Source organism: Danio rerio, chromosome 22 (genome assembly GCF_049306965.1).
Source record: "Danio rerio strain Tuebingen ecotype United States chromosome 22, GRCz12tu, whole genome shotgun sequence".
NCBI lineage: Eukaryota > Metazoa > Chordata > Actinopteri > Cypriniformes > Danionidae > Danio > Danio rerio.
Window position 1 is genome coordinate 16,300,001 of NC_133197.1, and position 22,500 is coordinate 16,322,500.

The 22,500-nt window shown below is 35.1% G+C and overlaps 1 protein-coding gene across 22 annotated transcripts in view; it reads right to left on the bottom strand.

Annotated features, from left to right (window-relative positions):
- Positions 1-22,500, bottom strand: part of patj (PATJ crumbs cell polarity complex component) — a 187,008-nt gene that overhangs the window by 32,498 nt on the left and 132,010 nt on the right. For all 22 annotated transcript variants that reach the window (XM_068216261.2, XM_009296230.5, XM_009296231.5 and 19 more), the window contains 8 exon segments: positions 18,998-19,194; positions 16,113-16,204; positions 11,596-11,668; positions 10,713-10,808; positions 8,806-8,883; positions 6,299-6,367; positions 3,286-3,412; positions 2,956-3,062 (listed from right to left, as the gene is read on the bottom strand). In XM_068216261.2, the coding sequence (XP_068072362.2) occupies positions 2,956-3,062; positions 3,286-3,412; positions 6,299-6,367; positions 8,806-8,883; positions 10,713-10,808; positions 11,596-11,668; positions 16,113-16,204; positions 18,998-19,194 (839 nt within the window).

A 22,500-nucleotide genomic window follows, 5' to 3' on the forward strand; every position in this document is an offset into this window, starting at 1 on the left:
TTGCAGTCTAAATTCAAAAAATTGAGGAGGGGTTTTTCCCCTCACGCTCCTCCCCTGATGACTCAATGTAAAAGCCGGTTGCCAGATTGATGACACCAATAGGAGCAAGCATGCCTGATGATTGAGTGTATGCCGCTCAGCTAATTCTTTGCCAATTAAAAACCTCCTCATGTGGATTTTTCTAACTCTCTACCAGAGTTTCATTTCTGAGGCTGCTACTGTTCTCTGGAGGTCTCATTTTTGTCCACACCTGCATATATTGAGGTAGCCTTCAAGAATGAAATTAACCAAGTTGTTATCCACCAAGGCAACCTGTTTGGCTGCTGGTTATAGAGACCAAAACAAAGACAGACATTCTGACAAAGGATACACAATTTCAAAGGATAATAACTGACTTTAGCATTGCTTTTCAGGCAAACAAGTATGTTCAAATAGCATGTTTCTTAAATATGGTACAAACATAACAACATATATGATATTTTTATGCTTTAGAAAAGCCCAAGCCTTTTTATTTGAAGGTAGTCAACTCTAATACCATCTGCAACATAAACGTAATCCTTTCCACAACACAATCCACAAGAGTCGTTCCTCAGATTCTTTAAGTCCATTTCTATTCTAACACTGTAAAAAAGCAGCCAGCTCATTTTTCAAAACCTCTCCGTTTGTGCTGCACAGATTTAGAGTGGCCTGAGGCGGTGCAATTTCTGCACGCGGACACCTTTAAAACCGCTGTGTATAAAAACACACGGAGATGTTTTTCTTCCAGCTGCAGACCGCGATGCCCGAGGGCTGGTTTTGTTGACTCATAAAGGCCTCTGACAGCTGAACGGGCCCACCGAGTCCAGTTATGATGGCGATGTGGCGGATAAAAGCCTGAGGCTCTGCTCGTCTCTGCAGCCCGCCAGAGGAGGGCAGGACAGACAAAGAGCACCTGCTGTGAGCTGCCTGTTTTCATGCAACCCTGCAGCCGATGGAGAAATCGAGACCATTCAAGGATGGACACACACATTCACACCACGTACCTGAAACTGAACCACATGCAAGACAAACTGGATCCACACTTGATCATTTAGGGTTAGTATATGCTTTATCGCTTGCGTTGTTCAGTTCTGGTGCATTTATGTACACTATAAAGCATCTATAAGGTAATTTTGAGAAATGAGAATGAATAAAATGTTTGATGCATATGCTTACTGCCTGTTTGGTAAAACTTAAACACTGATTTAGAGTGTTTTTTCCCATTAAGCTGAAAAACCAGAACAAAAAGCAAAATAAAACATAAAAAAATTAAGAATTCATAAAAGAACTGAAAATAAAACAAATAAAACATGTAAAAAATGCAGATAAAGCAAGTAAAAAATAGAAATAAAACAAGTAAAAAATACAAACAAAACAAAGGAAAAAAAATACAAATAAAACAAAGGAAAAAATGGTTCCCATGAAAGACTTCTGTTTATCGACTTTTCTTCTGCTTTTGACACAAGTCAACCTCACATTTTAATTAATAGACTCCTGGAACAGTTTGACCTTAGTAATAACTTGGTGGGCTGGATCCTTAATTTTTTAACTAATCGAACACAAAGTGTTAGAGTGAATGGATGTTTATCTGATAAAGTTTGCTTCTCAACCAGGTCCCCACAAGGATGTGTTCTTTCACCTGTTATACATCCTCTACACAAACATGTGCCAGAGCAGGTGGGAAAATAGAACCATTATCAAGTATGTAGATGTTACTTTGCGAGTTCCTTTGTGTGGCACTTTTAAGAGATGAGGACTTTTGACTGCAAACCAAATCTACCTTAGGGTATAAATAAAGTACCCTACTTACCTAAAAAATATATATACATTTTTTTTTTAAAAACAAACCAAAATAGAACCAACACTAAAATAAACAAAAATAAGAATAAAAATAAAAATACATAAAAATAAAAATAAAACAAATAAAAAATTGATAAAAGATAAATAAAATAAAAAACATACAAAAATTTACATAAAATTAATAATAAAAAAGAATACATAAAACTGAAAATAAAACAAATAAAATAGGAAAAAGTATAAAAATAAAACATGATAGAAAATGATAAAAATAGAAATATATAAAATGGAGAGAAAAACATAAATAAAAAAATGAAAAAACAACACAAAATAAAACATGCACAAAAATTTACATTAAAACAAAAAGCAAAAAAAAAAACGTACAAAAAAAAATCAAAATAAAAAACAAGGAAAGAACCCAAACAAAGAATACAACTCAAAAACAAAACAGAAAATAAAACCCGAACATAAGAAAACAAGAAAACAAAATCCATAAAAAGAAAACACAAAAAGAAACAAAAAACAAAAAAATCTAATTAAAACAAGCACAAAAACAAACATTAAAACAAAATACTAAAAACGGCAATGCAACTACACACAAATAAACTTTATGAACAAATGAAAATAGAGAAAACACAAAAAAGTAAAAAAATAAAATAAAATAAAAAAATAAATAAATCTAAGAAAACAAATACAAAAAGATAAAACAAATTTAAATCTCCCGAAAAACAGAGGGAAAACAATGCAAAACAATGCAAAGATAACAAAAACTAAAGAAAACTAAACAAAAACAAATAATAATATTAGTAATCATTCTAAAACTAGTAGTAATACAAATTTAAAACAAATAATAATTAACAATAATAACCACAACAATAATAATAATCAATAATAATAATAATAATAATTCTAAAACTAGTGATACAAATCTAAAATAATTATAATAAAAACAAAACATAATAATTTTAAAACTAGTGATAATACAAATCTAAAACAAATGATAATTATTAATAGAAATAATAATTAATAATAATAATAAAGACAAAGTAATAGTTATTCAAATAAACTAAAAATGCAAAGCACAAACATCACGCAGAAAAATACTCTTGTATTTTCAAATCTAGTTTACTGTTACCGTACCAGCTGAGTATCTTTCCCGCCGACTATACTAAGACCCAGACCAGACCGGCCCTTAGAAATCTCTATAACCGTCTCTTGTCCTGGAACTATTGGACATGTAGCGGGATCTGAAAAACAAAAATGATGCAACTTCATGTTCTGCGTTTCACAAATCGCTCAAAGCCATAACAAAATAATTTCTTCTTTAAAAAAAACAACAACTGTCAGTGTTCAAAGAGGCCGAGGCAATGCTTTCATTCCAACTCTAATTAAACATGTGCCACAGATAACAGCACAACATTAAAAAGGAGACATGAAAATTAAAGTTCTAACATAATACTGTAAAATCACCTTTGCTGCAGTACTCAAAGTCAGGGCTGGTGCCAGAAACTGGCACAGATGATGCGGAGGATGTGACCTCCAGAGATCCTGTTGAGGGTTTAGTGGAGCTCCTCTGGAGTTTTGGAAGACTGGGGATCTGAGGACCATCCAGAATGAGGGAACATAAAAAAAGAGACACAAACAGATCAGACTGTTTACTAACACTCAGCTCTCTTGTGTTGTCTGAGGCCTGTTGCTACATTTTCCATTTTGTACTCACATCATTTACTCAAGTAGAAATACAGATGATTATGTTTAAAATGACTCTGGTAAAAGTTGAAGTACTGATTACAACTTTTGTACTCAAGTAAAAGTAAAGAAAAAGTATTAATTACTACTACCTGTTTTAGTTTCACGGGGTATACACACATCATGTATACATCTACACAAAATAACTTACATTTATAATTTTTTTGTAAATAAATGTGTTACCAATTTTAGCTGCTAAGTAGCCAAGCAATATCCCTTTACAATATTGTCCAGCAATACCGCTCAAAAAGTTGCTCCAGAACACTGCTCTGGAAAGTATTGATAGCGCTTCACTTTTTCCACATTTTTTATGTTACAGCCTTATTCCAAAATGGATTAAGTTCATTTATTTTCTCAAAATTCTACTCACAATACCCCATAATGACAATGTGAAAAAAGATTTTTTGAAATTGTTGAAAATTTATTCTAAAATAAAAAACCTGAAAGATCACATGTACATAAGTATTCACGGCCTTTGCTTAATACTTTGTTGATGCACCTTTGGCAGCATTTACAGCCTCAAGTCTTTTTGAATATGATGCCACAAGCTTGGCACACCTGTCTTTGGGAATTTTTGCCCAATCCTTTTTGCAGTCCCTCTCAAGCTCTATTAGGTTGGATGGGAAGCGATGGTGTACAGCCATTTTCAGGTCTCTCCAGAGATGTTCAATGGAATTTAGGTCTGGGCTCTGGCTGGGCCACTCAAGGACATTTTCTGAGTTGTAAAGCCACTCCATTGATATTTTGGCGGTGTGCTTTGGGTCATTGCCCAGCTGGAAGATGAACTGTTGGCCCAGTCTGAGGTCAAGAGCACTTTGAAGCAGGTATTTATTCAAGATGTTTCTGTACATTGCTGCATTCATCTTTCCCTCTATCCTGACTAGTCTTCCAGTTACTGCTGCTGAAAAACATCCCCACAGCATGATGCTGCCACCACCATGCTTCACTGTAGGGATGGTATTAGCCTGGTGATGAGCGGTGCCTGGTTTTCTCCAAAAGTAACTGGCTTTCACTCCAAAGAGTTACATTTTAGTCTCAGTTCAATTGAGAAGCCTTCAGATGCTTTTTGGCAAATTCCAGGCGGGCTGCTTTGTGCCCTTTACCAAAGAGTGGCTTCCGTCTAGTCACTCTACCATTCAGGCCTGATTGATGAATTGCTGCACAGATGGTTGTCCTTCTGTAAGGTTCTCCTCTCTCCACAGAAGAACGCTAGAGCTCAGACAGAGTGACCATCAGGTGATTGATCACCTCCCTGAATAAGGCCCTTCTCCTCTGATCACTCAGTTTAAATGGCCGGCCAGCTGTAGGAAGAGTCCTGGTGGTTCCAAACATCTTCCACGTAGGGATGATGGAGGCCGCTGTGCTCATTGGAACTTTCAGAGCAGCAGAAATTTTCCTGTAACCTTCCCCAGCCTTGTGCCTCAAGACAATTCTGTCTTGGAGATCTACAGACAATTCCTTTGTCTTCATGCTTGGTTTGTGCTTTGACATGCACTGTCAATCCTGGGACCTTATATAGACAGCTGTATGCCTTTTCAAATCATGTCCAATCAACTGAACACAGGTGAACTCCAATTAAGCTGCTGAAACAACTCAAGAATGATCAGTGGAAACAGAATGTACTCGAGCTCAATTTAGAGCTTCACAACAAAGGCTGTGAATCTTCTGTACATGTGATTTTTCAGGTTTTTTTATTTTGAATAAATTTTCAACAATGTCAAAAAATCTTTTTTCACATTGTCATTATGGGGTATTGTGTAAAGCATTTTGAGAAAATAAATGAATTTAATTTATTTTGGAATAAGGCTGTAACATAAAAAAATGTGAAAAAAGTGAAGCGCTGTGAATACTTTCCAGAAGGACTCGGTAGACTGATGGCATTTCATGCCGTTCAGCCTGATAATCTTAATACGTGAGCAAAATAACTTTTGTCGCCATCATTTTATAGATTATGCTAGATAATCATTCAAATACTAGCTCTGAAATGATTTCTGTGAAGGAGCCACAGTTTCTGCTGTTCTACCCGTCAGCTGCAGATGTTAATGAATGGAGGAAAAAAGTAGTTCCTCATAAAAACAATTTTTAGACTCTCCATTAGAGTATTAACTACAATAAATTCAATAAACTAAAATATGACAAACTAAATCAAAATTTGTTTTTAAAATGAACACTGTGTAACCTTACCTTCTTTAAAAAGAATTGGCCAAATCCCATTCAAATTTCATTCAGTTTGTAAGGTTTTAAACTTTTCTAAGGCGATCAACAGGACATTTAAACACTCAATCAGATTCAATTTACACTCAAACAACCTTTTTCCCAAAAAAGTGATGCAGTAAGTTTTTATTGATGAACAACAGTGTCATAAATTACTCCGGTGTCATTTCAAATGGTTTCCGTTTTCTGTGATGCAAAACAATGTTGATTACAGCTATTATTCACAAATGTCTTGTTTTTTTATTGCGTTTTTTTTTATTTACTTGCAGGACTGGGCATTTAAAAAAAAATCACAGGCTCATTGCCTACTAAAATAGCTTATTATCTAATCACCTTAAAAATAAGAAAAGAAAAAAAGCAGCAGAAATAATGGCTAACATGTGCATCTTGAAATGTGCGAAGACTCAAATACGTTGAACAAATGTGAAAAGCATAACAAGGGCACTTTAAAGTCAACATGAACTCAAAATGAAAGCGTGCCGCAATTGACAAAAACACAAACAAACAAACACACACACACCTGCTCTACTTGAGGTTTGGCCGACTGTTCGCTTGGAGACTCCAGGAGTTTCTCTGCAGGTTTCAGCTTCTGCGATGATTAATAGAGCTTAATTAGTTTTATCACTCAGTATAACAGGCTACACAAGCTACATTTAATGGAGCAATTATGAAAGCGAATAACATTTATGGCACTTTTGATTCATGGGTCACACGGCAAGGAGAGAAACGCATTACTAGTGACACAACTGATGTTATTATATGTAATGAATGAATGAGGCATGCTCTCTTCTCATGACTAGCATCTTTAATTCAGCATGTGCACTCTAGATATTTTAATAGAAATTATTTAGCTATTTTGCATTTGATTTTTTTTTTATTTAAGGGATACATTGGAAAAATAAAATGAAATGAAAACAAAGAAAAAAAAGTTTGGAATTTGTTAATTACACTGCAAACGTATTAAATTAATATTAAAATTAATGTGAATATATGGTAAAAATGTTCTTTCTGCATTCAGATTAAATATTTTGGTAAATATTTACAAAAAAATAACAATTAGTTGCTGCTTGTCACACCTATAAAATGTAACTGTTGTTGTAAATGATTATTCATAATTCAGTGAGTGAATCTGGATATTTTAGTGGACATTTATTGGAAAGATACAATGAAACGAAAATGAAGAAAAACAAAATTGAAAAAAAGGTTTAATATTTTTTTAAAAGCACTGAAAATATACAAAATAATTATGTTGTAGAATTATATATTAGTATTGACATATGGTAACAATTTCTTATATTATCATTTTATATTTATTGTTTTGTTAATATTTACTAACATTAACAAAATAATAACCTATTTAATGGCTGTTTACATCAATAATGTAATTGGAATAGAAAATTATATTTAATAATTAGGCAAGGGAATCTGGATATTTTAGCGGAAATATGTAATAATATTTTTGTGAAATTGTGTTGTTTGTCTTTTTTTTTTTTTGCATGAATTGAATTGTATTATCTTTCTATTTCTTAAGATATTTGGTGACTAAAATATTATTTGAATAAATATATCCATTTAATGAATCTGTTTTATTCAAATGCAGTGGAAATGCATTATAAAAAATAAAATGAAATGAAAGTAAAAACTGGGATACATTTCTGATTTTTATTGTATTTATTAAGTAATTGATTTAGCAATGTATGTAACTATATAAAAATGTAAATTATAAATGAACAATTTATATATTAGTACTTTTGTAACTACAGTCCTCAACATATAACAAATCCCTCACAAATCTCTCATTTAAATGAACATTTTCTATATATTATATTCATGCACATACTGTCAGGATTCTGCCACTTCGGTCTATAGCTAATTTTTGTTTTGGTGGCAAAGTCCAGACACTAGTCCTGTCATGTCTTGTATGTTGTGCTCGGCTTGAGTTGCACTCATTTTCTGTCATTGTGTGTCTTTGTATGAGCGCCATCATGGCCACGCTCAGTCTGGGCATGCTCGGTATGCACGTTCTCCTCCTGGTGTGTTTGTTGTTTTGTTCACCGCATGGTGTTTTTGTTCTCAGCGCTCCAGTCTAGTGGGTTTCAGTTTCAGTTTGTCACTGGGATCAGAACATGCATGTCACATGTGTGAGTGCACAGTAAGTGTTTTCATTTATCGTGTGCTCGTGTCTTACATTCAGTCTTCTGTTCGTGGTGTGTTTAGCACGTGGTTTATGTTTACATGCTCCACGTGCTTTAGTGTTGTTTCATGAGAACACACGGTTAAAGAGGTCTCTCGATGGCTGTGTTTTCTAGTTCAGTTTTATGTGAGCACATGGCTTGTGTTGTGTTTTTGTACCATGTGCTCCCCTGTCAATCGTCTTGTCCCACCCAACTTGTTATCCTATAATTTATTATTATGTTCACCTGCCCACTTTTCAGTGTATTGGTTTGCTTTCCCTATTTTTGCTCCCAGTGTTCGTCACTGTTCCTGTGTCTATCAAGCCAAGCCGAGTAAAGTCAGCTTTGTTATGTTGCTGTGTTTTCCACCCACTGGGCTGTTTTAGTTGTTTCTGTTTCTTTTATATAATAAAATCCTTGGTTATTTGTGTCCTCACCTCATCCTTCCCATCACCTAACCCTGACACAAACATTAGATTAGTCAAGACTGGGGCTAAATATGGAGCTAATCTAACAAAATAACTTGGGATAACTGTCCAAAATTAGTACACCCAAATATTTTATGCTAGGGAAAAAATTAAATAAAAAATTTTGAAACATCAAATTTGCTGAAATGTTGTAGTTTGTCATTTTCTTTTCAATATTTCACATGAATTCTAATGTTTTATTTATCTATAATGTTCGGTGACTAAAATATTATTTGCATAAATATATTTGTTTATTAAATCGGTTTCATTCAAATGCACAAAATATTCAAAATAAAAGAAAATGAATAAAATTTCATGCATATAAAATAATAACCTAGTAAATGTTCAGGAAAAAATAATACGTCATTCAGACCAAACTGGCTTACCTTTACGGCCGATTCTCCATCTGTGAGGCTCTTGTGTGTGGGATCTGAGCTTGCGGTCGCCGTCACGCAGGCCTGATCCTGTATGAAGAGTCAAACAAACAGATCAAATAAAGCAGCAGGCCTAAAAACTCCCTGCAGAGCTTCAACTGGGTCAAAACCGCACCACACTCATTGCCTCTATCAAGGACACAGAGAAGCTGCAGCCTGAGAGCTTTTTACCCTCACACATCCACATTTATGACAGAAACACACATGCAGATGAGAGAGTCAGAAAGAGCTGAATTATTGTTTTCCTAATGATGGCAATGGGTTGCTGCACTCTTGCATCATCTCTGTTGAAAATTTTGAAATGCTGGCTTCTGATGTATATATATATATATATATATATATATATATATATATATATATATATATACATATATACATATATACATATATACATATATATATATATATATATATATATATATATATATATACATATATACATATATATATATATATATATATATATATATATATATATACATATATACATATATATATATATATATATATATATACATATATACATATATATACATATATACATATATATATATATATATATATATATATATATATATATATATATATATATATATATATATATATATATATATATACATATATATATATATATTCAGACTCTATATAAAGGGAAGGTATGGTGGCAAAGTAATTATCACTGTCGTCTCACAGTAAGTAGGTCACTGGTTCGAGTCCCGTCTGGGCCAGTTGGCATTATTGTGTAGAGTTTGTACTGTATGCACTCTCAGTTTTTGCATAGGTTTCCTCCCTCCGGTTTCCCCCACAGTTTAAAGACATGCTGTATAGGTCAGGGTTTCAACAGGTTTCATCAAGTCAAATGTAAGACTTTAGGGCTCTTTTAAGACCATAATGAATGAAATTTTAGAGTTACACAATGGGCAGCACATTAAACACATTTTATAAGTAGTCAGAAACTTGTAAAAAAAAAACTCATGAAGGAATAAAGTTGCATTATTACCAAGCACACCATTGTTTTTTTTTGTGAAAGTCTCATTAGGCTTGACGTGTTCAATGACCCTCTTTCTCTTGAAAAAACAAAAGTTAGATCCAAGATGACTGACTTCAAAATGGCCACCATGGTCACCACCCATCTTGAAAAGTTTGCTTCCTCACATATACCAATGTGCCACAAACAGGACGTTAATATCACCAATGATTCCCATTTTATTAAGGTGTCTCCATATAATTGGCCCACGCAGTATATACTGGCAGTAGCAGGTCTCGGTACTTGCTCTGCCACAATAATCAAAGCAGCAGCAGCATAGCAGATCTATACGGTAAAGACCAAATAAATCAACATTTCCATATTCATATTCATTATTATACTAAATCCTGAGAGTGTTCATGATGGAATTTTAATCTTTATTATTTAAACATAGTGGTTTCCTTCATGAATAAAGTAAACATGGTTCTGTATCAGTTTCCACAAAAATATGAAGCAGCACAGCCGTTTTTAACACAGATGATAATAATTAGAAATATTTATCGAGCACCAAATCATCATATTATAATGATATCCGAAGGTTCATGTGACCATTAAGACTGTAAAGATGTTAATAATTGAAATTCTGAATCACAGGTATAAAAGAAAACTTTTATTTGAGACTAAAAAGACTATAGTGAAGGCTGTGATGTGTGGTAGGACTAAACAGTGGCCACAGTCGGATACTGACAGAGTTTTCTCAGTTGAAATGAGTAAAGGGTGGGAGTAAAGGGCCAGAAGCAGTTTTCCATACGTCACAACTTAACAAGCAAATTTAAATGCGCATCCCGGGTCACAGATGAAGGGCGAGTGTGTTTTTCAAGTATTGATTCACCTTGTTGAGCGTGTTCTCAGGGGGGCTTCTGCTCAGAGGAAGGCTTTCGGGTAACTGCGGCTTCTCTGCTGGAACTGCTGGAGGGTTTTCATGTGTCTGAAACAACAGCTCTGGGGTCAGTTCAACTACATTTTAGCAAATCTGTGCTTGCATGCAAATTATCCAATGTACACGTGTGTAAATGCCATATAGAATGTACATATTTTACAACAACAAAAAAAGAAAATGTTATAATGCTTAAATTTAAATACTTTGACCTGTCCACCCAGTTACTTTTACATGCACACATGGCTGTACCTGACTTTTTTTTATGTTATTTGTTTTACTCTGTTTTCATTTTTATTTGAGTCCATGTCATTTGTGTAGCTCTTTGCATAATAAAAAAGAGCAATCTAAGACGAAAATAGATGTTAAAAATCTAATTGTAGCTGTCAATATAAATGAAATATTTTTTTTCTTCAGTAATAAATAAAACAATAAATTTTATAATTTTTATTTATACAATTTTTAAACAACCATTTTTAATAAAACAAATAAATGATAAAACAAAATTAAAACAATTTAAATGAACAGATAAAATATTTAAAGTAATATGACCTGACTGTAAAAATTGATTAGTTTGCAATAATGTCAAAGTGTATTAAAATGACCATATATAGATATGAATACAATATGATGTGCACATGGATAATATATGTATATCTAATATATGTAGAAATATCCATAACTATATAGTTAAAAACTGTGCTATATAATGTAAACCATTACGTTATTGTCTGCATTTATAGTCTGAATTTCTAAATAACAGTAAAAAATTAGTTCTGTCACCTTCAAGAACAATCCAAAGCAACCAAAATATCAGACTATTTCTAATGTACTGTACCTCACTGGAGGAGAACAGGGCAGGCTGAGAAGGAAAAGGAGTAACAGCCATTTGATTGATGGCATCTTCATTCCTACAACAGACAAAAAGAGATTGAATGATTATATCTCTGAACAACTTTTTACCACAAATATATAAATAAAATTCCTCTGAGCCTCTTCCTCAAGATCTTATATTGATGAGTAATGTCACCCTCCTCCTGCTCACCTTGACATTATTATTGTCTCGCACACTAAATGACCCGTTTCCAATTACTGTTAATGTGTTTTTTTTTTGGTCAAGGTAAGGTTGACGCAGGTGATCAGAATTTATGAAACAATCAATCCTTAGGCTTGTTTCCAATCAACCCTGTCTGAACTGTAATCCAAAATGCCTACTTGGGTCTGGGAGGCCAAGTCTGGCTCCCAAATCTGTTTGCTTAACACCAAATTGGTTTTTCATTTGTCTTAATCCAACAAAAACTAATCCACAAAATAAAACACAAAGCAAAAAAAAAAAAAAAAAAACTACTCTACAGTTAAACAAAAATCAGAAAAAGGCAAAAATCGAAATAAAACCCAAAACAAAAATGCAAATCAGAAATCGACAGAAAAATGACACGCACACGCACACACGCACACACACACACACACACACACACACACACACACACACACACACACACACACACACACACACACACACACACACACACACACACACACACGCACGCACGCACACACACACACACAAAACAATGTTTCGCTCAATACCAAAATAAAAAACGAAAAGAAAAACACAAAAAGTAATTAGTAAAAAAAAAAAAGTAACTAAATAAAACAGAAATCAATCAAAACAAACCAACATCAAAGCAAAATTGAAAGCTAAACAGAAGACAAAGAAAGAATAAAACATCAAAAGTACGGGTGCTTTCATACCTAGATTTTTGTTTCGGAACCTGTCTCGTTTGCCATATGGTTTGTTTGGCATACGTGAAACCAGCAATCGCGCTCGGTTCTGTGCCACTTCAATAGGTTCAAGATTGCCTGAATGAAGTGTTCTCGGCTTGATTGAAACAAACTCTGGAGCGGATCGATTGTAGTGAGAAAGCAAAACGATCCGAGCCCGGCTATATCACAGTGCATTAAGGATAGGCATAGGCATATATGGATATATGAAGAGGGAATTATGAGTAAGGCCAGATGTCATTTCTACCGGTAAATGTGCGTTTCATGTTAAATGAAATAAATAAACGAAATAAACGAAAGTGAAAGCATGCTGAAGTATTACCGAGACTGTTTATCCGTTAGGAACACTGACCGAACAGCAGTCTAGCTAAGGGCTCTGTATGAGAGAGTCTTACCTCTGATTTATATTTGGTGATGATGTCTGTGGGTGTCAACATTCAAAATTAAAGCGCAGATTTCCGCTTATAATGTCTTATTGCGCATTGCCATAAATTAAAGTAAAGATGCATGACAGCTGAGCGGGACTCTGCAAAACAAACCATGAAACTCTGACCAATGTAAGGAGAGTTAAATCACACATGACTTTCTTTAGCTGTTTTAGTCCATTTAGAATCTTTGCCATATGTAAGTGAACCGCACCAAGAACAAAGAGCAACACTGTAACAATTTTAATCCCTGTTTTGGAACAAATGAATCGATGTACAGGTGTGAAAGCACCCTAAAATGCAAAACAAACTAATAATTTACCAAAATTGTAACCAAACCACAAAATATTAAGCAAAACCAAAAATCAAACCAAAAATGAAAAAACAAACAAAAACACACGCACGCACACACAAAACATAACCCAAACCGCAAAGCCAAAAGCCAAACCAACAGCACAGCAAAGTACAAAGCTAAACAAGACAAAAATAAAATAAAAAATTCAAACGCAAAATTTAAAACAAACAAGAAATTTAACAAAACTTAAACCAAACACAAAATGCTTAGCAAAACAAAAACTAGCAAAAAAATAAAATAAATAACAAAAACACACACACAAAACAGAACCCAAACCACAAAGCCAAATCGAGATAATAATGGTTTGTTGAAGGGTTACGATAGGTATGTTTAATGCAGAATTTAGGAAAAAAAAAACAAAAAAAAAAACAACAACAATCCACCTTTAAGGTTTCTAAAAGAAGTTTGAAAATACAAACATTTAACAAACTAGGGTCACAGAAACAAAGTCTGGGTCCAAAATCCACACGCTAAAATCAGAATCAGTGACATTTTGCCACTCACATCGATCTTGACCGCTGTCCAGCAACATGACTTTCTCGATGACATTTCATCATGTATTGACAAATGACTTTTGACAAAACACAAATCATGTACAAGGGCTTTTGGAACAGTGTGAATTATAAAAAAATGACAGGAATCACATCGGGCGGGATTGATGGCAGCGCAAACTGCGGGTTCATTAAAGCGAGTCTATTAATATTCAGTAGCACATCAACATTTGTTTTGATAGCCGTAAACTGAGCTGTCACAGTCTCATAATTAGCTGTAGATAGCGAGGAGATATCGGTGTCTTTACGCAGCTTTATCAGCTAAACTGTCAGAATAGTCAGTCGAGTAAAGGTCATGCAAACACATACTTATATGAAAATGCAAGATATGAGCATAATGTCTGATTATGCCTGTAATGACAAGATGGACTGATGTATTGCAAAAGCCCTCTTTGCTATCGAAAAGACGCTGGATAGTGATACCAGCTCCAGTTTATTATACCATATCACTCTCTGGATGGGATGACATGATGACTCTAGAAATTCTGCTATTAAAATGCCATCGAGCATCACATCAAATGTGTCTATGCCACTCATATGTTCTTGCTTGTGTAAGGTTTGCCGATATACAGAAAAATGACAGGATGTGTTTGATTTAGTGTATTAGAATGATCACTCCCATCTTCAAAGTGGCATGTAACATGAATTATAACATGAGAGATTTTGAAGGTTTTCTTATATTGATGTATACAGTGATAATAAACAACTTGAAGGAACCAAACCACAAAACAAAAGAAATTACTGACATTTATTCATTCATTTTTTCTTCGGCTTAGTCCCTTTATTAATCAGGGGTTGCCACAGTGTAATGAACTGCCAACTTATCCAGCATATGTTTTACGTAGCAGATGCTTATTCAGCGGCAACCCATTACTGGGAAACATTCATACACACTCATTCACAGACATACTGTACACTTCGGCCAATTTAGTTTATTCACTTCACCTAGAGCGCATGTCTTTGGACTGTGACAGAAACCGGAGCACCCATGAGGAAACCGGAACACGGGAGAACATGCAAACTCCACACAGAAATGCCAGCTGACCCGGCCGGGACTCGAACTAGCGACCTTTTTGCTGTGCTAACCACTGAGCCACCATCTTGCCAAAATCCCGACATAAACAATAAAAAACAATAACGAAAAATAAATGAAAACACAATCCCAAACTATATTAAAACTAATGACATAAAGCAAAATATAAAACAAAAATCCATCAAAAACCGAAAAACAAAACCAAACCAAAAATAAGCAAAATGCAAGGCAAATCAAAACAAAATTAAACACAATACAAAGCAAAGCAAACACCATTAAACCCAATAAATTAACAAAACCCAAACCACACAATGCTAAGCAAAACCAAAAAATCCCACACAAAAAAATGAGAATGGAAAAAATAAATAAATAATCAAACAAAAACAAACTAAAATGATCGTGTCATCTACCACTAAAAACCCAAAAGAAACTAAAAAAATACAAATCACAGAAAGCAAAGTAAAACCAAACAAAACCCTAAACAATAAAACAAATTAAAACATCAAAAAATAAAAAAAAAACAACACAATGAAAATAAACCTTTTATTTTATTTTAAATAAAATGCAAAAAAAATAACTAAATTAAACTAAACAACAAAATGCAAATCAAACCAAAATAATCTTGTCTAAAAAAACTAAAACTATCTAAAACAAACAAAAGCAAAGTAAATCAAAACCCTAAACAAATTAAAAACAACAAACCAATAAAAGTAAAACACAAACATAACAAAAAATTAAACCCAAACCAAAAGAGACAAACAAAACAAAATCAATTAAACAAACAAACCCACAAAGACTAATCAACCAAATCAACAAAATCAAATAAAAGTGCAACCAGTTCATCAATTTCAGACGCTAAAGCTTTTTTTGAGAATGATAATGCTTGGTTTGAATAATTGCAAGGAGAAAAAAAAATCATCAATTGTTTCAAACTCAAGACTCAAGTTCTCAATTTTTCAGCTTTAGACTTTCACCAAAATTACTAATTCATTACAATATTATTCTTAAATAAGTTGAATTTCACACACTTTTAAATATTTCAGAGGTAAAATTGAGACATTATAATAAATTCATGATCTCATTATTTTTAACGGATTAAAGACTTTATAACAGCTGAAATGAGACTCATTTTATTTTTCTTTACTAATGAACAGATGGTAGTTTGTGAAAACAGCAGACTGAGGGTCGCCTCTGAGGGTCTCTCACCTGACCAGGACGAGTTTGACCTTTGACGCAGCACTTTTTATTATGGCCGATGCATTCTGGTGGCTCCTGCCATACAACACCTGGTTGTTTATCTGATGGAAGAACAAAATAATGAGCATAAACAAAGACTTATCAAAGAAAACTATACAAATATGCCAACATTGGGGACATTTTATGAGAACTGTGACACATCCCTAAAAAGGAGTGGTAAATATTTTTTGTAACATTAGTCTTAGCAATGATTGTAAACTGGCTAAAATGAAAATGTTCACATACTTCGAAATCATAAATTCAAGGCACTTGAAAAGAAAAAATATATATTTCTCCTAATCAAACACAGCTGATCCAACTAATCAAGGTGTTTAAGACTACTAGAGACCATTAAGCAGGTGTGACTTGGAAGTGGTTGGTGGTTGCCCTCCAGGAATTGAGTTTGAGACCACTGGTTAAGGGGAGTGAATCAAGATTGCAATTTTTAATCGTACAGCTCTAGGTACAGTTTGACAAGTTCAGTTTTTTTCTAGGCCAGGTTTGCATTTACACAAATCCAATAATGTAGGTAGTGATGATTATTTCAGACCAATATTTGTCACATTTTGGTAATGGTTTGGCTTGATTGGAACCTCACTTGGGTAGTACTACACTGTAAAAAGTGCTGGCATTCACACAATCGATTTGTGTTGGGACAACATGAAGGAATTAAGTTAACTTAATATTTTGTTATTATAAATTAATTTGATAAATTTGGTTAATCATTTTGGGTTTTATAAATTAATATTTTAAAATAATTTTGTTAAGTTAACTTATTATTTTCTAATTTAAGTAGATTTAACATAAATCAATAAAGTTAACCCTCCAAAAAACTTAAAAAAAAAACATGTTGTTTCGTTTCATTTTAAATAAGTAGATAAACAGAATGAAAAAGCCCCCAAAAGTGAGTTGTACCAAACCAAACCATGCAGTGCAATGCAAAGCACCTTTAATAAATAAAAAAAGTGCTTTTTATACTTTTTCACAAACTACTTCCTCCATGAAACCAAGTTTTGGTGAGAGTTTAATTTTGGGAAAGTTTGTACATTTACATTTACATTTAGTCATTTAGCAGACGCTTTTATCCAAAGCGACTTACAAATGAGGACAAGGAAGCAATTTACACAACTAAGAGCAACAATGAATAAGTGCTATAGGCAAGTTTCAGGTCTGTAAAGTCTAAGAAGGGAAGAAGAAAAGTTTGTAACCTAGGCATATTGAAGGGGTTCACATTAATTTTCCTTCATAGAAGCCCTTTGGTTTCACTATTTAAGACTGTTGTAATAGGATTAGATGCTGGCCGGTGTTTCTAGCTGCTTGCACTCTTAGCAGTCGCACTTTTTTTTCATTTATTTATTTGACCATAGCCTCACTCTTTTTATTCAATAGTTTGCCGCAGCTCCGCTCTACTTATTTATTGTCTCGCAGCCCCATGAGCAAAATGCAGCCTGCAGGGTAATGATGATGTAAATATCATTTCGGCCACACAAGTGTTACAGCGCCATTGTGGTCCATTGTTCAGCATGTTGCGTTACGACGTCGTCGATCCGTGTTCGATTCTCACCTGAGTAATTCTTTTTTTTTTTTTCATTTTTATTGTTAAGACATATAAAACTGTAAGGTTGTTGAACATTTAAAGTTCTAAAGCAGCTGTTTTCTTGAAAAAGACGTGATAGCGTAATTAGAAACTGAATTGGAAATGACCTTATTTTAATATAGTCAGTCGTGAACTGAGGTAGGCCGGTCTAATGATTGAAACTCCAGGGCTGAAAAGGAGTCCCACTCCGGCCCTGTACGACAGCATACCATGTTTGTCATCTGGGTAACACCAACTGCATCTGGGTGTGCGAACACATATTTGAGCCTGGTTGACTTGTGTCTCCAATCACCTGTGGCAGAACCATTAGCCAAGGCTAGTGGAACGTGACTAATGTGGCAGTGTGTTCACATCTAATGAAGATAGATATTAGACAAAGGTCAGCTGCACAAGCCTGCAAAATCCACACCAAAATACGGCATTGTATACGTCTACCAAATTGCTAAATCGATAGCCAATTCCGAGGAGGAGACAAACCTGGAAATCAAAATCCAGACAGGAAAAGATCAGGGTCAGGAAATAGATCCTATTTATTATAGGATGTAGCAAATATGGAGAAGCAGCTGAGTACATTTAGAACTCATATCAACTAAAGAATTAAAACTGCTCATGTGAATTATCTTGTACTTTGCCGTATCAATATTTGCATCCTGTAGTGAGATTGCGGTTCGCTATGGACTTTAAGGGAACACTTGGAGAGATAAAACGCAGAGGAGAGTGAGGCTAAGAAAGTGATAAGCAAGAACAGAGATAGGGAAACTGAAGGCAGGTGGCTTCATTTGAAATTCATCCAGCCATCTGAGGGAAAACCTTACACCTCTCGTTTGCAGATTAATAACTCAGGCAAAGACATAAACCGATAGAGAGAGACAAAAACACAGATGATCCACACTCTGAGCACTGAGCCTGTCCAGCACGTCCCTCAAGATTTAAAATGATTTTGCCTTTATGACACTGTCCCAGACAACCCATGATTGATTCTGCATTAGACCAGAATGAGAATGAAATGGATGGAAGACACCATTTTCCCCTTGGATTACAAGGGCCTTGACAGGAAAAGGCTATTACCTTGAGAAATACAAAATGAAAGCAAGAGGGATAGACCTATTCTAAATCCTGAGCCCTCACCCATTATGTCTTGAATCTGTTCTATTTCAGAAAATCCATAACAGCGCCACCTACCATATAACGACAAACAAACTGACAGAAAAACCGTTGTAAAACAACCCCATTCTATCCATCTGGTTGGCACATTTACCTCCAACAGCTCGTCGCCCACTTTGATGCGTCCATCGCGGCTGGCCGGCCCACCAGTGGTGATTCCCACCACGAAGATGCTCATACAGGAACGATCCCTGTTCCCAGCCAGACTGAGGCCCAAACCATTGCGATCTTTCTCCAGTTCCACGATCAACAGCTCTCCTGGCAGGTCCGCGTACCTCTGCCTGATCACCTCTAAACACAAACAAGGGTGAAAAGGACATGTCAGATAGGGAATAAGACTGGACACACAAAAGCAATTATATTTCTAGAGGAGAACGATAAAGGCATTGTTTACATGAGTGTCTATACGTCAGGCAGAGGATAGTAAACAATATTGACATGCAATCTGAAAAGCCCTAAGGCTGAAAGAGCAAGCTGTTTCTCTTTTCAACAATGTACTTGGGATCTTATCCTGGAACTGAGCCTAGTGTGATGAGCAATTGCATATTACGTGATCGTAAGGAGTGCTTGTAAATTTGAGGCCAGTCTATTTATTCGAACCCTGGATGCACAATTCTGTAAAGCCTAGTGGGTGGGTAATGGGTTGGTGGGGGCAGGAATGCATTTTTTACCTCACACCCCAAACTTGATATTTAGAGAGAGTTAGGGTCAAGTTCAAGAGTTAACACTTAGCTGTTGATTGATTATATAGCATGTTTGGAATGCTGTCCCGGGAGAGAGCCCTGAGCTCATAAGGTCCTCGAGCTCGGGGCTCCCTCCTGTTTGTAAGGCGAGAGGGGAGTTTGAGCTCAGGTAGGTCTCGAGATCTCCCTTGCTTATTATATGGCTAATGGCCATCCAGGAATCGAGTATGAGACCTATGGTTTAGAGCTGGGGATTCCAAACTTGGTCCTGGAGGGCTGGTGTATAGTTTAGCTATTTAGTTAGCCTTTTTAGTTTTTAGTATACCTAGAAAGACCCTGATTAGCTGGTTCAGGTGTGTTTAATTGGAGTTAGAACTAAAATATGCAGGGCACCAGCCCTCCAGGACTGAGTTTGGACACCGCTGGTTAAGAGTTTCTGTTAAAGATCCGCACTGGTCACGAAAATCAAGAGCCCTTTGGATGGCTGAGTTTGAGTAGACTCATTTTAATTTTCCCTGAAATGAATGAAAAAGTAAAAGGCTGATGCGTTTCAGGCGCTAGAGATTTTCCAGTTTGAGTGGAGAACGGAATTGAATCTTTTACGGCTCACGGCTCAGGTGATATTACATCAAGACTTACAGAGCTCACGTAATCGATTCATGTCCACACGGCGGTAAAAGGTTGAGAGAAAGAGAGAGCAGAAACCTGCGGGATTTAATCGCCACAAGCGTTTTGAACTGAAACATATTAGTCTGGTCAAAATGGCCCTGCATTGACCTAACACAGGCTCCCAACTAGGCCTGCTTTATCCTGCAGCACAAGTGGAAGTCTCAGTTTGCTCCTACCTGCCTTGAATCTTTGGGGAGGGGGGGTTGGGGACAGGACTTTAAGGAAAAGCAGTGACTGGACTCTTGAGCACCAAGAACATTTGATAATCATCCAAGCCAGATGCTTCTCATGAATCTCAAAATACTTCAATAGACGAAGAGACTTTTTGAGGGTTCTTCAGCTTTCATGCTATCAAAATTCAACGTAGGTGCTGCTGGTGGGCATACAGGGACAAAACACTCGGTATGGGGATGATAAGCTGGCACTTTCAAACCACAGTGGACCATTAGTTAGGACTTCATTGATGGGAAACCGTGAGAGAACTTCGCAATATGGAATCAAAGAAAACCAGGCAATATATTGGCAAGTCTTACACTCCAGCAGATGGTTTCTGAAGATGTTTCATACTTTTAACAACTTTTCTCCTGTCTTAAAAAGTATTTTCCGAACTATCCCATGTGAGTCTTTAACAAGGCACAGCAAGCTTCAGTAGCCATTCCTATTAAAACCACAGCTGTCGAATGTATGTGTGGTTGAAAATCTGTGTATCGGTGACCTTTTGCACTATGAAAGCTCATCTCGGTTTTCTTTATACTCCGCTGGAGCTCTTTATGGGTGCATCGGGAGACACCACTGCCATGTGAGAGGCCTAATTAAAAGCTTTAGGACCGTAGAAGCGACATTAAACTTCGACAAATGGATAAAGTGAGAGTGTCACACCTTCTACATGAGGAAAGAGAGGAGAGATATAAGAGAGGTCAAAATAAACATGGTCTGCCTGTCTGATAATAGCTGCTCCAGTCCATTAAAAGCTGATTTTATGCCTCATCTGCAAAACAGGAAGTGTTAGAGGGCTTATTGTTGATGTTTTTATTTATTTATTTGGAGGCCTTTGAAAAAAAGTTCCTGTTGATGCATCCAGTGGAAAATTTATGAATACATTTACACTCGCACAAAGACAGACTGTGATATGAAAGCATGGTGATTGCATAGCTTATGAATAAATAGCATATGCACCAAAACAAATCCAAATTTAAATTCAGATCCATAAAGTAAGATGATAAGGTAAGGAATTTATCTAATGGTTATCTTCATACTCCCCCGGTTTGATTGATGACATCAGGAATATTAACTAACCTTTCTAGCACAAAAATCTGAAGATTGAATAGAGTAATAATCTTGTTTAGACTTTTATTCTTTAACATACTGGGGTTAATGTTTCAGTTGATCAATTATTATAACAATAATTGAGAAAAACAAACAATAATAATTATATTACAATAATTCAGAAATAATTTTCAAAATATTTTGTAGAAAACAAAAGTATATCATTAATCAATTCATTAATATCCATCTATAAAAACATTCACAATAAAGATATAAATACAACTGTACACTTTGGTGTATTTGAAGGTGTCAAAGTGAAGATTTATGAAAATAATTACTAATTTTGAGAAAAATACCTTTAAAAATCTGCATTATAATGGAAATCTAGACAAAAGAAACACTTAAAAGTGAATTAAGGATCTTTTTTATTATTAACAAAAACAACAAAATAAACAACAAAATAAACAACAGTGGTTTATGAAAAACCAAAAAGCCCAAAATCTCAAAATTGACAGTTGCATGAAGGTCTTTCCCCCCAAATTTGTCAAGGGCATATTAAATCTAAACTAGGTTTGACAGGTCAGAATCTTTCATTGGGACTTTGATAGCTTAATTCAAAAAAACTCATTACACATTAAGATAAAACTCCATTGATCCATCCATGTTCCTTCATTTCACTGAACTGATCAATGGCATACACAACAAACAGCTCAGCTAAACCACGTTCACAATCTTTACATGCTGACAGATATGGAAATCTGAAGCCCAGGAGCTATAATTTGACAAGAGTCCAGTGATGATACAGAAATCAAAGATTGATGATGGAGTATTTAAGACACGGCTACTGTGAAACAGAAAGGGATGTTGGACAAGGAAAAAGCTTTTAATGCAATGGCAAATAGCGTTACTAGCTTCTGAATGACCTTGATGTAGCCACAGCATCTTATAAAGGAGAAACCTTGTAGGAAAAGCATGACGG